General features: G+C 38.0%; 1 protein-coding gene across 1 annotated transcript; it reads right to left on the reverse strand.

The window, feature by feature from the left end:
- Window positions 1-13,841: 13,841 nt before the first annotated feature.
- On the reverse strand, window positions 13,842-14,903 carry LOC125489207. The gene has a single exon (XM_048624280.1). It carries the CDS (start codon window positions 14,901-14,903, stop codon window positions 13,842-13,844), a length of 1,062 nt encoding a protein of 353 aa, XP_048480237.1.
- Window positions 14,904-17,113: the final 2,210 nt, after the last annotated feature.

A 17,113-nucleotide genomic window follows, 5' to 3' on the forward strand; every position in this document is an offset into this window, starting at 1 on the left:
GTGTAAAACGTTAACAGACACTCCGCGAGCAATGAAAAAGTCTCACTTACATTATGGCGACACCAAATAAACAAGTTTTGAAAACACTTAAAAAAAACACTATTGTATATTCCATAGTTCTGGTGCCCTAATAATTAAGTGTACTTCAATATTGCAGACGGCGTCATACAGCTAGCCTTTTTCGTTCAGGATTAATTTACTGGAACTTTTTCATTGCTCGTACACTTGTCCAAAATTAATAATGCACGTGCAGATCTTCACACCCGAATCATTAAATCGTAAGAGCCTTAAAAAAACACTTGGATTTTGCACCTTGTTCGAAAGAAATAGGAGTCAATATCATGTGTCACATAATTGAAACCAACCGTTCTGTCAAAGATTTCTATGCGCATTATCAATTTTGGAGCACTGTAAGTATAGTTTGCGTAACCAACTAAAACCTTAACCTATTTAGCTAGATTAAAATCACTGTCATCATCTGACAGTGCGTCCACTTCATCGGCTTCGACACCGTTTCTTCATACATTTATGAAAATCCGTTTGGTCCGATACTGATAGGTGTACGCTTACCTTAATGTTAACAAACGCTGTACATACTAGACATACGTAACTACTTAACTAGAGATCATTCTACCGAGACAACATGGCTGCACGGGTTTGAGAGTTAAGTGCGACCCGTTATCTTATCACCTTTGAATAAGGTGCAAATTGCTTAGCACACACGATCTGCAGCCGGTTGTGTGCTGATCAATTTAATCCGTAACTGGGCTCAATCTCGTTGAGATGTTACAGATTGCTGTCCAGACGGATCATTGTAGGTGATCGGCTTGGAAAAAGAATAAACTGACAATTTAACGTAACACTACAAAATTATGCCTACTACAATCGCATTAACGCAAGTGAAGTTTTACACAGAGTTCTCTTTATTTGACTCCGAGAAAATAATAAATATTATACTTTAATTTTTTTAAATTATGGTACAAAAAGTGGTAGTATTGCTGATAGCAATCTCGGCCAGACAACCTTTGGATGAATAGACTATTTACCAGTTTCAATAACTTTACCTACCGATGACTGGTAGTTACTTACATGCGATTTTGCCACATTTGAAGTTACGACCTATCAAAATCGTATGAAAGTAACTAACAGTCATTGGAAGATAGAGTTATTTAAACTAGTTAAGTTAGAGATAGATACTTTTTGAAATAAATCGCTAACACTTCATAGTTAGCCAAGTAATTTCAGATGTTACAAAAAAGATTTTGTCATTTCGCTCGGAGAAGCTTCATGTGCCCCTACTGTTATCAATTCGGACTAAAATCTTCCCTCTTCTTACTACTGGGCCTTTAAAGACCCAAATATGTCAAATTACCTAACATCTTTCTTTACAGTAGATAAACTTATATTTCTTTGACAATTGTCATTGACATTGACAAGCGATGAACGAAAGACACTGGCTCCTTCGATACAGGTCTCCTAGTGTAGGTTGCCAGGGCCATTTCATGCAGTCGAAGCCTTGTGTAATGTAAATTGTGAGTTAACTCGTTATAATTTAAGATTACTTACTTCTAGTTTATTTAGATTATAAGCAATGTTATTGTAACAGGCTAAGTTTTTGTCAATAAATATATATCTATTCTATTCTATAATTAGGTATGTGTTTTCTTTTTTTATCGTAGCATGTGGGTTTAAACCGTGATCAGTTAGGACTCGATCTCCAATCGCAGTGGCTTGTACGCGTTTAGGCGCACATTAACAAACGGGGTCGAGCATCGCGGCCATTACTGCGCTACAGACACGAGGCATCCATCAGCGAAGCGCGTTGTGTGATCACTGGTACGAGAGCAATCTTAGACTAACAATACACGGACTAGATGTCCTTTTTTGCACTCCGATACAATGTGCTCCATGTACCAGCTCCTGCAGGTTCACTGGTAGAAAATGCTTTTAGCATTAAGTCCACCTTAATGTACATATTTTTTTATGTATATTGTGCAATAAATGAATAAATAAATAAATAAATGTCCACCAACCCGCACTAGGCCAGCGTGGTGGACTAGGCCTAAAACCCTTCCTTCATTATTATAATAATATTATTTGGGGACATCTCACACACGGCCATCCGACCCCAAGCTAGGCAGTACCTGTGTTATGGGTGTCACATATTAAATAGATAAACGACAACCAGACACAATAGGCAAACACAGGTGCTCATCACACGAATGCTTGCCCTGGGCGGGATTCGAACCCGCGGCCCGAAGCTTCGGAAGCAGCTTCACTACCGGCTAAGCTACGGTGCCGTCAAGTATTTTTATTACTTCCATGGCATTAAAGTACTTACCTAATTAAAAGTTCAACTTTACATACAAACTCTTTAAATAAAGTTTTTTTTCGAATAATTTAAGATTCGGCAGTAATACGACGACCGAATGGCGTAGTGGTTAGTGACCCTGACTACTGAGCCGATGGTCCCGGGTTCGATTCCCGGCTGGGGCAGATATTTGTTTAAACACAGATATTTGTTCTCGGGTCTTGGATGTGCCCGTAAAATGGCAATAGGCCCGCCCCCTATTACATTGGGACTAACATAACACTCTGGCGAAAAGTGGGTGCAGCAATGCACCTCTGCCTACCCCGCAAGGGAGTACATTAGTACAAGGCGTGAGTGCGTGTTTTTTAATATGAAAATCTACCATCAGACACATCCACCTAGTTCTGATGAGTACGTAGAGCGAACTCACTATGGAGTCCTTTGACATGCAAATATGTTTGAATAATATTACCGATGCATTCGATAGAGCCGTTTTCAAATCAAACATACATGCTGTATGTCCCAAATGATTGTGTCTCCTGTATTCTACGAGGGCGGGTCAATAAGTCCGTGACTTTTTGAACAAAATACTGGTTTTTGGATATTTTTTTTATTTATTTTTCAACGTAGTCTCCTTTGAGCTCTATACACTTTGTGCAAAGTTTCTGCAATTTTTTTATCCCTTCCAAAAAATGAGGTTTCTCGAGGTCATCAAAATACCCACCTTGGCCTTCTTTGGCGCCGATTCACCCCGAGAAACCCACCGTTTAGACTGATTTTTGGTCTCTGGTGTGTTGTGGTGGATCCACGTTTCATCCACGGATACAAAACGGCGAAAAAACTCGTCCGAATTTCGGTTTAACAACGCCAAACACTCCTCTGCGAAGTTGTCATTCGATTGCGTTTGTGAGCAAACGCGGCAGCCATCTTGCGGAAAGCTTTTTCATACCCAAGTGATCATTCAAAATTGAAACCACTGAGCTACGTGATATCCCTGTGGCTTCCACTATCCCTTTCACTTTCAATCTCCGATCGGCCAACACCATGTCGTGAATTTTTTCAATCATTTCAGGTGTAGAGACCTCAACTGGGTGCCATGGACGTCCGGCATCTTCCGTACTTGTACGGCCACAACGGAATTCAGTAAACCACTTTTAACCATAGATATTGATGGTGCAGAGTCCCCATAATCTTTATCAAGCTTAGCCTTGGTTTCAGTGATGGTTTTTTTCCGTAAAAAAATCATGCTTAGTGAGCACACGAAATTCAGTTTTTTCCATTATGTTTTTAAATCACGCGGTTGTTGCTAAGAACGGGTGTAAAACACAAACCAAGTGACGTAACTTGTGCAAATTTTGACAGATGTCTACTGACAGATGCTTGTTGACAGGAGCAGTGTTGTTCTTTCAGTTAAGTGGCGGGAAATTATAAAAGTCACGGACTTATTGACCCGCCCTCGTACCTATAGCACATGCAGAGTCTGGAGACTCTTCATTACAATCCTAACTTTCACGCCAAAACTACTGAACGAATTTTTTGGTTTGTGGGTTCATTTATATAGATGCTTAATGTTATGCAGGTTTCCTCTCGATTTTTTCCTTCACCGACGGATCGTTGATATAAATTGTACTTAAATTCAAAAGATTAGCACATTTTAGCACCGGGATTCGAACCCTGGCGAATATCTGGCGTGAGAAGCGAGCGCTTACCCGACTGAGCTACTTCTCTCCAACAATGCATATACCTGGAACAATTCGAATCCAGCACACTTTTTTTTCATCTTCTGTACGACCCGGCTCCCGCCATCTTGATATTAAAAAAAACGGTCAAGTGCAAATCCGCATTTAAAGATCGGTGTTCCGCAAATATTGGTTAGGTCTCAGAATAATAATATTTGTCTCGCGCTGAGTTCAGAAGTCCGTAATTATTTTTGTAATTTTTGTTTGTGTAACTTTGTTAGACCATCTTTTTATGTAAAGTCAATATTATAATTATAGAAATTAATAAGACTATGAGTACTATGACGATGGTCATCTTTATCTTATTTTATTCAATAAAATGAAAACTGTAATTGTTATGGTAACGTTATTGATTTTACGGTTTCAAGATGGTTACGGTTGTATCCCATATTTAAATTCAATCAATTTTGTCTTTGATTTATATCGTGACACGTAGGTATTCAATGATACAACATGATGTGGGCACATCTCGTACACGGCCATTGGAGAAAATTACAGTTTTTTTCTCAGGCAACCCCAAATTTCTGATATGTATGGCGCTGGCACTGAGCCATGTCGAAAATTGTCATTGACAGTCCCAATGAAACATATTTTCAGTGAAACTAACTTATATGGATCACTAGCTGTTCCCGCGAGCTTCGCTTCGCCTTAAAAAGTTTTCCCGTGGGAATTCCGGGATAAAAAGTAGCCTATGTTCTTTCCCAGGGTCTAGACCGTATGTATACCAAATTTCATTCAAATCCGTTCAGTAGTTTTGGCGTCAGACAGACAGACAGACAGACAGACAGACAGACAGACACAGTTACTTTCGCATTTATAATATTAGTTAGGATTGCAAGCGGTTGCTGGCCCATATCCTAACTAATATTATAAATGCGAAAGTAACTGTGTCTGTCTGTCTGTTACTCTTTCACGCCAAAACTACTGAACGGATTTGAATGAAATTTGGCATATACAGGGTGTTGCAAAAAGGGTAAGCCGAAACCATGTGCAGCATGTTATATCTAAGCCCGAATCTGAAATCAGAATTTCAAAATTCGCGAAAAAAAATATCATTCTCCATAGTAAAAAGTCACGTGACCAACTAAGTTTCTATGGAAAATGTTTCTTTTTTCACTACATACACATTAATATTGTCACCAGCCCCCATTCTATTCTCTGTGGGGGTGTAAGTACCTGCACCTGGCTCTCTTGAGTGGAACCTTTGTGCATGTACCCAGGGTCTAAACTACCTTCCTAAGCTTGGACCATTTCCCACCACGCTGGTCCACTGCGGGTTGGTGGGTTCACATATCTAGATGTGCTAAATCTAGATATGCAGATTCCTCACGATGTTTTCCTTCACCGTAAGAGCGATGGTGTACATTGTACTTAAGTTAAAAGAACTCATTGGTACAGCGCCGGGATTCGAACCCGCATCTCTGGCGTGAGAAGCGGGCGCTTACCCGACTGAGCTACCATCGCTCCCCAGACCCATTTCCAACAATGTTTTGTTCACAACCCGTAAAGCCACGGAATGTGTCATCGCTGTTTATAATTCTCAAGCGCCACATTTGCATACACTCGTGAACTAGTATGCAAATACCTGATTAATTAATGCTACGTAGCCCTTCATTATTCTGTTACTCTTTGTTTCACCGCGAACGTGAATTTCATTTCAGTAGGCTGTAAAAATGTGAACCCTTAGCATTAAAGTTGTTAGAAAAAAGTAGGTACTCATTTAGATCTGATTTTACTTGTACACGTACAATTGCACAAACGTTCCACTATGACTAGAGAGAGCCAGGTGCAGGTACTTACACCCCCACAGAGAATAGAATAGAATAAGCATTTAAGTTGGTTTTTATTAAAAAAAATTGATTATAATTGCACTCATAACCAAACATAACAGGAACCCGAGCTCCAAAATAACAATGTCTTCTCATTCAGTTAACACAATATTTATGTAAGTAAAAAAAAATACCGCGCTAGCAACTTTTTTGCCGACTCCAACAAGAAATAATGAGGTAAAACCAGGTCACGGCATTAGTGTACGTACGTTAATACAATCAGGCACAGTTGAAGGGGTGCGAGATAAAAAATAAAACTGTGACAGTACACTTGTCCAAAATTAATAATGCACATGCAGAGCTTCACACCCGAATCATTAAATCGTAAGAGCCTTAAAAAAACACTTGCATTTTGCACCTTGTTCGAAAGAAACAGGACTCAATATCATGTGTCACATAATCGAAAACAACCGATCTGTCAAAGATTTCTATGCGCATTATCAATTTTGGAGCACTGTAATAGGAACAGCTACCTTACCACCACAGACATGTTAGTAATTAACAATCCTTAAGCAGCATTGCTTATCGAAATAAATCAAACGTTAAATAAATATGTATAATGCCACAAACTTATCTGTTCTGGTGACAGCGAACTAAATTGATCCATATCTCATTACTTACTAATGAATTATATAGTGATATAGATTAGATGGGTTTATTAAAATCCCAAGAGCGAATTACCACTACTAGCAAACTTAAAATCTTATACAATGAAGAAATATTAGACATTTACGTGAGCTCTCACCGGAACAGATAAGTTTGTGGCACTATAAGTACAAGTTACGTCAGATTTGACAGGCAAGCGACGCTGTATATGAGTTGTTTATTGCTAATGTTCGGTGGTGGTAAGTATCTTTTGTTACTACAGCTACTTACTGTCACAGTTTTTTTTGTTTTAGCCCCATAGGTTGTAGCAAAATTAATAGTTATACTTACAGAGGTTTCTGAAAATAAGGTAATAAAACTTGCTCTTAAAAATATACAATGTATTATATTAAGTACAGAATTCCGGTATCATTTATCTACAATATTAAGATAACATAGTAACCACATTTTTCGTGTAAAAATATTGTAATAAATGTAACTGAATACTAGTATTATAATAAATATAAATTCATGAGATGAACACACACACAATAAAAACGCAACCAAAGAAAGTTCAATATTTTCATTACGCAAAACAAACTTACCTACTTACTTACAATCCGGTTCAGAAACTCAAATTAAACTAAATTGAAATACTGATACTGGCAGAATACATTAAAAGTATTGAAATAAAAAAAAAGAAATGCCGCCATCATTGATTTTCGTTGCCTTCATTTTTCATTAAACTTTTCGCGCCAATAAACATGCGGCGTTTGGAAATCTAGATCAATATAAACTAGGGATTTCGTTTCCAACTGCTGCCATCGTTAATAGAAAACTGACTAAGTTTCTGTGACAGCGGAGCAGTAGGCTGCATGGCATCGAGCCAAAGCCTCTGTATTAATTTTAATACAAAATGGCGGATTGGCGGGACGGCCCTAGACGTATTTATTCATCGCCTTAGTTTTATCGAGTTTTATTATACGTTGTTTGATATACTTTTATGTGTTTACTCACATTTGGACATTTATGTATTTCGTAATTTACGTAAGTACACTCACGAGCAATGAAAAAGTTCCAGTGAGAAATTACTCCTAAACGGAAAAGGCTAGCTTACTGATTCCATCTGCAATATTGAAGTAAGTACATGTAAACAACAGCGCGTCAGAATAAAACCAATTAAAAACTTGAATATTTTATCAAATTCATCAGATAAATGTTGCCAGACGAATAAAATTGTTGCTGTCACTGTCTAATACAATGATTCAGACAGCATCAGAATTGTTCCCCAGATAAGTATAACTTTTATCTAGCTATTGATAAATCTCTCCTTCATATTTTAACACATTGTGATCATTTTGATGTCGGTATTTTGTTAGTGAAACTTTTAAAGATAAATATAAAGATAAAATACTCTTTATTGCACACAAACAGAAACAGTTTCACAAACATAGAAAATAAATTTTAAATAATAAGTTATTACTAAAAGTAATCTCTTAAATCTCTCATATTTTTAACCGACTTCAAAAAAGGAGGAGGTTCTCAATTCGTCGGGATCTGTTTTCAGGTTTCCTCATGATGTTTTCCTTCATCGTAAGAGCGATGCTATACAGTGTACTTAAGTTAAAATAACTTATTGGTACATGTCAGCGCCAGGAATCGAACCCGCATCTCTTGCGTGAGAAGCGGGCGCTTACCCGACTGAGCTACCACCGCTCTTAACTTAAATAAGTAATAACTAAGATTATAAATACTTACCACATTTAAGTATTTAAGTTCAAAGGGAGAAAATTATCGGTGACACAAATATGTTAAATGAAAATCGATTTAGCCGTTTGTGAGCTACACTTTCTCACAGACAGAAACACAGTCACTTGAAACTTATAACACCCCTCTGTTTGCGTCGAGGGTTGAACAGTAATCATAATAATTATTATGTGGTGACATCTTACACACGCCATCCGACCCCAAGCTAGGCAGAGCTTGTAATATGGTATCGGACAGCTGATATCTATACATAGACATATACATATTAAATAAAATATTGACACCCAAGACTCAAGACACAAACATCAGTCTTTAAACAAATATTTGCCCCGGCGGGGAATCGAATTCGGGACCTTCGTCATAGCAGTCAGAGTCAACCACTACACCATCCTACGTCAAGTAGCAACATCAGAAAACAATAATCACTAACTCGACCAAACCGCCTTTCACAGAAGAAGCACCCGACCGAAAAACCACCTCTATTAGTACACCCCCCTCGGCGAACTCAGAATAATAGGCGAAAATAATACCAGGCAAATTGAAACTAAACAGACGTGGCCAGCGCAATTTGTATTTACACGAATCGTCAGCAATTTGACAGCACATCCGCCCGCCATTTTGTTACAGCCACTTCCTGATACGTGCGGCGTTTCGAAAATATGGAATGTTTTGTGCGTTCCAATTTTGAATTTACTAAGATGGAGGGTTATTGTTTTGTTTTTTTTTTGAGTGCTCGTTAGGAACTTTGCACGTATTTTTTATGGTATTAGGAAGTTCTTTGTTCTTTGGCTTTTGTTTTTGGTAGGTTTATGACTGTCATTTAATATTAATTATTAGTAAGACCTATATACAGGGTGATTCTTTCGTAGGTTCATATCCGGAAGTATGTGAACAACTTTTGTTATAATGACCTTAGGATATAACGAAAAAAAATATGCTTCCCCCATACAAAGATTGGTTGTTTACGTGACACTGTGTATGGGGAGTAAATATTTTTTTGAAAGATATCCCAAGGTATAACAAAAGTTGTTCAGAATGAAGAGCTCTGTAACATACTTCCGGATATGCACCTACGAAAGACTCAACCTGTATACTTAGCTCTTGGTTGATAGTACTATTTTCCTTGATCTGTACCTATATTCACACCGTATAACGCAAAACAATCAAAGTTGAGACAAACCAGGGGCTTTGTGGATCTAACTATAGCAGAATATTCAAGTCAGGACTATAACTAGGTCGACAAAAGCCTACCTACCCAGTCTCTTATTGTTTTAGGTACAACGGCTGTCAAAGCTAGGGCGTTTTCATACAATGTGAAATTTGCTGCGAAAAATTTGCAGGTTACAGTTAGTAATCCTTGAATATGCAACCGAATTAAGTAGGTAACTTCAACGTTATTATTATTTTCAATTTCATTATTATGATTAAAAATTAGGCTGTGTGTTGGTTTTTTTGCTGAGGCATAGTAAGATTGGTCAGAAATGTTTTCAGTTGGACCTGTTTCATTAAAATTTGTTGAGCTGATCTCTGCTGATCTGATATTATTTCATATCATTAATGAATTTTTAAAAAACTTTGGCGTCACCGCGGATTTTACTTTTTTACATAGTATGTTACTTATTAAATATTAAGACTACCCCTTTTCTATGATAATGCTGATTCAGTTCGAAACTTCTCCCACTAAACCAGGGTCTGAAGTCTGGACTAGCTAAACACTGTTTTAACGGCCTACAAACGGCAAAACTTATTGAATTAAAACTAGTTTTCGTCCTAAATGGCAATGTACAAACGGCCGGTTTGGCTCTGAATTCAAATTCATAGAAAACTATGTGAAAGTAAAATTATAGAATAGAATAGAATAGAATATTGCTTTATTGAACATCACATAAATCAGACATACAAAAAACATACTTATAGAATAGAACTAATGTACAATAGGCGGCCTTATCGCTGAGAGCGATCTCTTACAGGCAACCTTACATATTGCGGAAACAAAGTGACAAATTATACGTGTCTAGTTTAGCATCAACATCGTTAAAAGTTAACGAGCAAAAAAGATTTTTTTTAAATGCACATCTTGAATTATTTGGAATTCTCTGACGAGAAATGGCTTAACCATTTTTTATTTTATGAAATTATTATTTTTATTAAGCTAGCACCTTAGATAGGTTGCTTTTAAACGCAAAACGGAAAAATCTAGTAAAATATACACATATCCACACACTACTGTAATCCCCGAAGGGATAGTCAGAGGTCCACCCACTTTCCGCAGCATATTTGTACTCACGTGATAGGTTGCGAACCATATCGCCTTTTTGGAATAAGTACAATGCACTTAGGATACACATCTAGAATCTAGATGTGCAGGTTTCCTCACGATGTTTTCCATCACCGTAAGACCACGTGGTATTATTGTACTTAAACTCCTTAATTGAAAACACAATTGAAAGAATTCATTGGTACAGGCTATGATTTGAACACCCTCCACCGCTCTTTATAATAAAATTGTATTTGCTAAATTATAGTGGTGTGACGGATGGGAAGAGGCCGCGACGGTGAGTATTCTGGTCACGTGGCCACCGGGTACTTGGCGACGAATGAATTACCGACGAATATCGCAACTGTTTATTGCCTAAATTATTATTATTACTTCTAGAGAATGCGCCAACTTTAGTTTATTAGGCTACTAGCTGTTCCCGCGAGCTTCGCTTCCCTTAAAAAGTTTTCCCGTGGGAATTCCGGGACAAAAAGTAGCCTATGTTCTTTCTCAGGGTCTAGAACTCTAGACCATTATGTGTACCAAATTTCATTGTAATCCGTTCAGTAGTTTTGGCGTGAAAGAGTAACAGACAGACACAGTTACTCTCGTATTTATAATATTATTAGGAATATTAGGAATTAGGATTAGGATGGGTTCTTAATTTTTTATGGAACTAATCCTGTTATATGGTTTAAATTTCTTTTAGTTTAAAACTTTTCACTTAGTTAAGTATACCTATTCACTTTTATTCTTACTAACCAAATTAATATATTTTGTTTATCTAGTTATCACTATAAGCAGTTGAATATTTTTTGAATGGCAGAGTTTGTATCTTTAGGGTCAAATGATATATAAACCTGAGTGTCATCTGCATAAATGTGATATTTGCAATCGGCTATAGTATGAGTTAAGTCGGCAGAGTAGATTATAAACAGTAAGGGCCCTAAAATAGAACCCTGAGGTACACCGCGATTTAGTGCTTCTCTTTCGGACATAGTAAAAGAACCATCTGTGTTATCAATTACAACATGTTGAGCGCGATTTTCAAGGTAGCTGGAGAACCAATTTATAGATTCTGTGTCAATTCCGTAGTATTCAAGTTTGGAAAGTAGTAATGGGAGGTTGATAGCATCGAATGCGTGTGAAAAGTCTAACAGAACGAGGGCTGTCGCTTTGCCTTCCTCTTGAGCTGCAAGTATATTATCGACAACATCTATTAGTGCTGTGGAAGTGCCACGGTTTTTACGGAAACCCGACTGAAGAGAAGGAAAAACGTCGTTATCTTCTAAAAATTTCATAAGTTGATCATATACTACTTTTTCTAGAAGCTTTGATACTATAGGTAACAATGATATCGGCCTAAGTTCCTTAAAAGACTGAGGATTTGAATTTTTTGGAATAGGCTTAACTTTAGCGGTTTTCCAGTCTTCAGGAAATACTTTTGTTTGTATTGATTTATTTATGATTTTGGTTATAACTGTTAGCGTTTGAGGTAGTGTTAACATAATCATGTCTAAACTGATTTCATCCATGCCCTTAGCGTTAGATTTCATTCCCAGAATGGCTTTGGCTACCACATCCTCAGAAACCTCACTAAGTTTAAATCGATTATCATGAAATTTATTTGACTTGTAATATGTAATAAGTGCACTGTCTGCAAATTTTGGACCTGGTACATTTATAAATTGTTTGTTTATTTCATTGGGTTTGTTCATATGATTAGGTAGTTCCTCTTTTGTATTTTGATTTTCAAAAACAGTCTTCTTTAGATTAGACCATAGTAATTTTGAATTTTTTATGTTTTTATTAATATAATCATTGAAATATGCTCTTTTTTCTGTCAATAAGGACCTAGTAACCAGCAATTTTAGTTGTTTATATTCAATTTTGTTGGTTTCTGATTTATTTTTACGGTAGCGGGCTAAAGCGGCATTACGACATTCCATCATCTTTCGAATATTACTTGTAAGCCAGGGCATTGGCTTGTCACGAATTGTGAGTGATTTTATGGGAGCGTGGAAATCAAACAACTGAGTTAAAAGTTCGTGAAACAGATTAACCATGCCATTTACACAGCTGACCGAAATTACCAAGTCCCATCTTATTGTATCTAGGTCTTTATTAAATTTTGACAAGTCAATGTCCTTTATTGGTCGCAATGATATTGTTCTGGGAATAAATTTTGTTTTTTTAACGTTAACAGTGACTGTTACAATAGCATGACGGTTTAAATCGGGTATATGGGTAACCTTGACTTCTCTTACAGCAGTATTAGTACAAAACAAATCAATAAGCGTTTCACTGGAATGAGTGAAATGAGTGGGTTCATTTACATACTGTATTAAATTAGTAGAGGTGAGAAAATCATGCAGTTGTTTCGTTTTACTTTCATTATGATCTAAGAAGTTAATATTGAAATCTCCCATAAGGATTAAGTGTTCGTAATCAGAGAAAAATAGTATGCTTTCAGTAAGAGCGTCAAAAAACGTGTCAACGTGAACCCAATGGGGGCGATAGGCTGTACCTATAAGAAAAACCTTACCGTTTACTGACGAACGTAGCCACATTTGATCAACTGTAGTACACGATGGGCCCTGCAGATAGCGTACATGTAATCCACGCTTAATGTAAAAGCCCACTCCCCCTCCACGGCCATTGCGTACACTCTCAGGACGCGGCGTGTATCGCAGGCGGTACCCGGGGACGGAAGGCGCCTTTTCTTTTTCATCCTTTCTAATCCATGTCTCGTTGATCGCAATTATATCAGGAGTTATACTTAACATTGCTGCAATAAAATCATCATGGGAAGTGGAAAGCGAATCGGCGTTAAACAAACTTAATTTTAAATATTTATCTTGTGACATTATCATTGGTGTGAGTCAGATAAGAAAAACCCATTAAAAGTCGGAACATTTGCCAATTGTATAAGTAGGTAGTACCTCATTAGTAAATTTGATAGACTTAACTTGTACCCCATTGTAATTTGAGACCTAGACATGTACAGATAAATTATTATTTTACAGTATAAGTTAGAAAGGTAGGTATTTAATTTTTGTAACATTATTATTTTAATACGTCTAATTCGTATAGCGATTTGCCCGTCAAGGATCAGTAAACACATGAGTAAATGAATTTTCTTTAATGTATATTTTAAAATGCAGATACCATAAATCATAACCAACACATAACAATTCAGATCTGAGAGGTAGATAGAACGAAGGAGTATTTTACCTTTTAACACGTTTCTGTGTATATATCTAAAGCAAAACAAATCATGAGTTTTAATGAGTGGAAAACATAACAATATTAAACCATACGGAGTACACACATTTGTTATAAAAAAGTTAACACTAAGAGCTAATGCTTGCAGAACCAAAAACACGCAGTAGGTCGCTCTCAGCACGAATATGATGAACCGTAGATGTCTCATCTCGTCTGACCTTGACCCGTCCCTCAGCAGTCCATACGAAACGCCAGCGCTGCTGCCGGGCGTGCTCACGGGCCTTCGCGAACAGAGTGCGATTCAGTTTAGTAAGTCTCTCGTTTATGTATAATGGCTTAGGTTCGTGAAGCGGTAAGCCAAGATCAGCTGTGGAGGCGCCGCGACGGACACGGGCACTCTTGATCAGGTTGTCCCGCAGAGATCGTCGAGCCAGCCTCACGACGATAGGGCGCGGGCGTGGGCGGGGGGTGCTGTCCTCCTCGCCAGCGCGGCTCGCGCGGCGGCCTCCCACGCGGGTTGCGGTCACCAGGTCGCGCTCCTCCAGTGATACACCCAGCTTGGTGGCCACGGCCAGGGCGATGTGTCCGCACGACTCACCTTCAAACTCGGGGATGCCGACCAGTTCAATGTCATTAATTAATTGAGCTTGATCGCGATCATTTAGATCTGTTTTCAGATTAGTAATTATCTCGCGCAGATCATCGGAATCGGCCACTGAAGGCTTATTTATTTGCAGTCGTAGTTGCTCATTTTCTGCTTCAATTGCACTCGTTCTCTGCTTTATCTCCGAGACTTCCTTCTGGAGATCAGTCAACTGGGCGCTGAGGAAGTCGGTTGTTTTAGTGAAATCCACCTGGAGGGCGGTAAACATTGACATGAGCTTGTCTACTACCTCCTTGGATATGTTGTGTTGGATTTGCTCGAGTTTAGATTCCAGGTGCTTATCAATGATATGACTCATCTTCACGAGACTTAGGTCGGCGGGCTGACACTCCGTCACAACAGTTTCTGTGATAGACTGCTCCATATCTTCGCAGGACATATCCGCGGCGGGCGGCTGGAACTGGCGTCGCACCGGGGTGTCATCGCGCCCGTCCCGCCGCCGCCGGGAGGTGATGTTCGCACAGGATTCGCACTGCCACTTGTTTTTCAACTCGAGATTATGTTGTTTATAAAACGCCGTTGTCATATTCAAACACTGGTGATGGAATGTTATTTTACAAACAACGCAGCGGAGAAGCTCGGAGACATTAATTTGAAGTTTGCACCCAGAGCACTTCATTATGTAATGTGCGATAGAAATATTAGGCTAAGTTAATTCAGTTCAAAGCACTTAGAAACAGCTGGTAGGCGATTGAATAAGCGTTAAATGTCCAAGCGGGATGCAAATACTGCCTTTATATGTGTCAGAGTAGCACAGCGATGTTGTTGACAAGTTACCGCTGACTAGCGATGACTCACAGGTTCAAGTAAACACTAATTCCACAATGATTTCACTAAATTACTGGTCCAAAAGGCTTTTTATATGGAAACAAATAGTTGAACCGTAAAGTTTAAAGTTCCCGACAACTTTTAGTATAGGTATCACTGTTGTAAACTTAGTTTAAACACCGTATTTCTTAAAGACCGGTAGCAATAGAAATAAATACGTGTTGCGAACACTAGCGCCGAACGCGACTCCCATATTGCAATTTTTGCCCTGACTGTACCACATACTGTTTAAGAAACTGTTCCATTTTATTTTACTACTACCTGCCATTCGAATTTCTTATAAATAAGTGATATGTTTATAGATTTTTGATAAGTAACTACATAACGTTAAGTAATTTTATTTTTTAATGTTTATACCTACTGTAACTCAATGTGAATTATCCACCAAATGGAAGGAACTGGTTCCTGACACACAGGTTACCCTAGTTTAGGAACCAGGGCTACATTAGATTGTACTATTTGTGTTGCAATAAAGAAATGTTTATGTTTATGTTTATGTTTAAATAAAATGATCAAATTTCACCTATGTTCTCCGTGTATGGATCATTATCTACGCTCAGTAGCATTGGATATGAATCTTAGCATGAATAATCCTTGAACCCCTTTTTAATTTGGTCGGATTATAAACTACAAAAACTGCATTGTTTCAATATTAAATGAAATAAAAATCAACTGTGCCCAATACAAAAGGATTGGCTTTGCACATTTTTCGCATTCACCATGCATCGCTCCATGCTAAAGCAATTTGTTAAATTGATTTATATTTTTAAATGGAACGAAACGCCGAGAGTATTTTTGATTTGATCGGGTTATTTATTAATTATCGTGAACTTTTACGCGGTTTTTACATAATCTCGTGATGATATGGCATTTTTGACGCCTTTTTGCCCTAAATAATATGTACTTACGTTGTTATGTTTTATTAAAAGTGTTATATAATCAAATTCGCAATATTATAGAATAGAAAATACAATAGAACATGCTCAAAACATCGAAAACTAACAAGTAATTTTTTATGACATGAGAATCCCCTTTCGTAAATTTAATAAAACAACAACAACAAACACTCACACCTTGTACTAATGTACTCCCTTGCGGGGTAGGCAGAGGTGCATTGCTGCACCCACTTTTCGCCAGTGTTATATTAGTCCCTATGTAATCGGGGGCGGGCCTTTTGCCATTTTACGGGCACATCCAAGACCCGAGCACAAATATCTGTGTTTAAACAAATATCTGCCCCAGCCGGGAATCGAACCCGGGACCTTCGCCTCAGTAGTCTGGGTCACTAACCACTACGCCATTCGGACGTCACTACGTTACTTACTAACCGTATCAAAATAAACGAACTAATTTCTTAAAATTACTAAAGCAATTCAATTTTACTTCCCGAAACAAGGCTTCGAACTCTCCCTTTTCAGTGGTGTAAAATTTCAGCTCAATATACAGGGTGTTTTGAAATTCAAATCCGGATTTGACCGCACCTGTACTTGGAGCGTTGGCCGAGCGCCAAGCCGCCACACCTGGTGGCCTCGTCTGTACCTTAGCATTGGTCCTATAGGCTATGGAACTGTTAGTTTGTTAATTATTGGTTTGGAGTTTTTTTTGTTTATCAATGATGATTGACGGTCGAATGGTGTAGTGGTTTGTGGCCCTGACTGCTATGCCGAAGGTCCCGGGTTCGATTCCCGGCTGGGACAGATATTTGTTTAAAGACAGATATTTGTAATTGGCCCTTGGGTGTTGATATTTATATTTAGTATGTATCTATCTATGTATTTGTGTAGATATATCAGCTGTCCGACACCCATAACACAGGTTCTGCCTAGCTTGGGGTCGGATGGCCGTGTGTAAGATGTCCCCACATATTTATTATTATTATATTATTAATATTAATTACCGATGCTCTGT

Source organism: Plutella xylostella, chromosome 11 (genome assembly GCF_932276165.1).
Source record: "Plutella xylostella chromosome 11, ilPluXylo3.1, whole genome shotgun sequence".
NCBI lineage: Eukaryota > Metazoa > Arthropoda > Insecta > Lepidoptera > Plutellidae > Plutella > Plutella xylostella.

Excerpts from the sequence above, each read along its gene's own strand:
- LOC125489207 (XM_048624280.1), bottom strand. The coding sequence starts at position 14,903 with ATGACAACGGCGTTTTATAAACAACATAATCTCGAGTTGAAAAACAAG.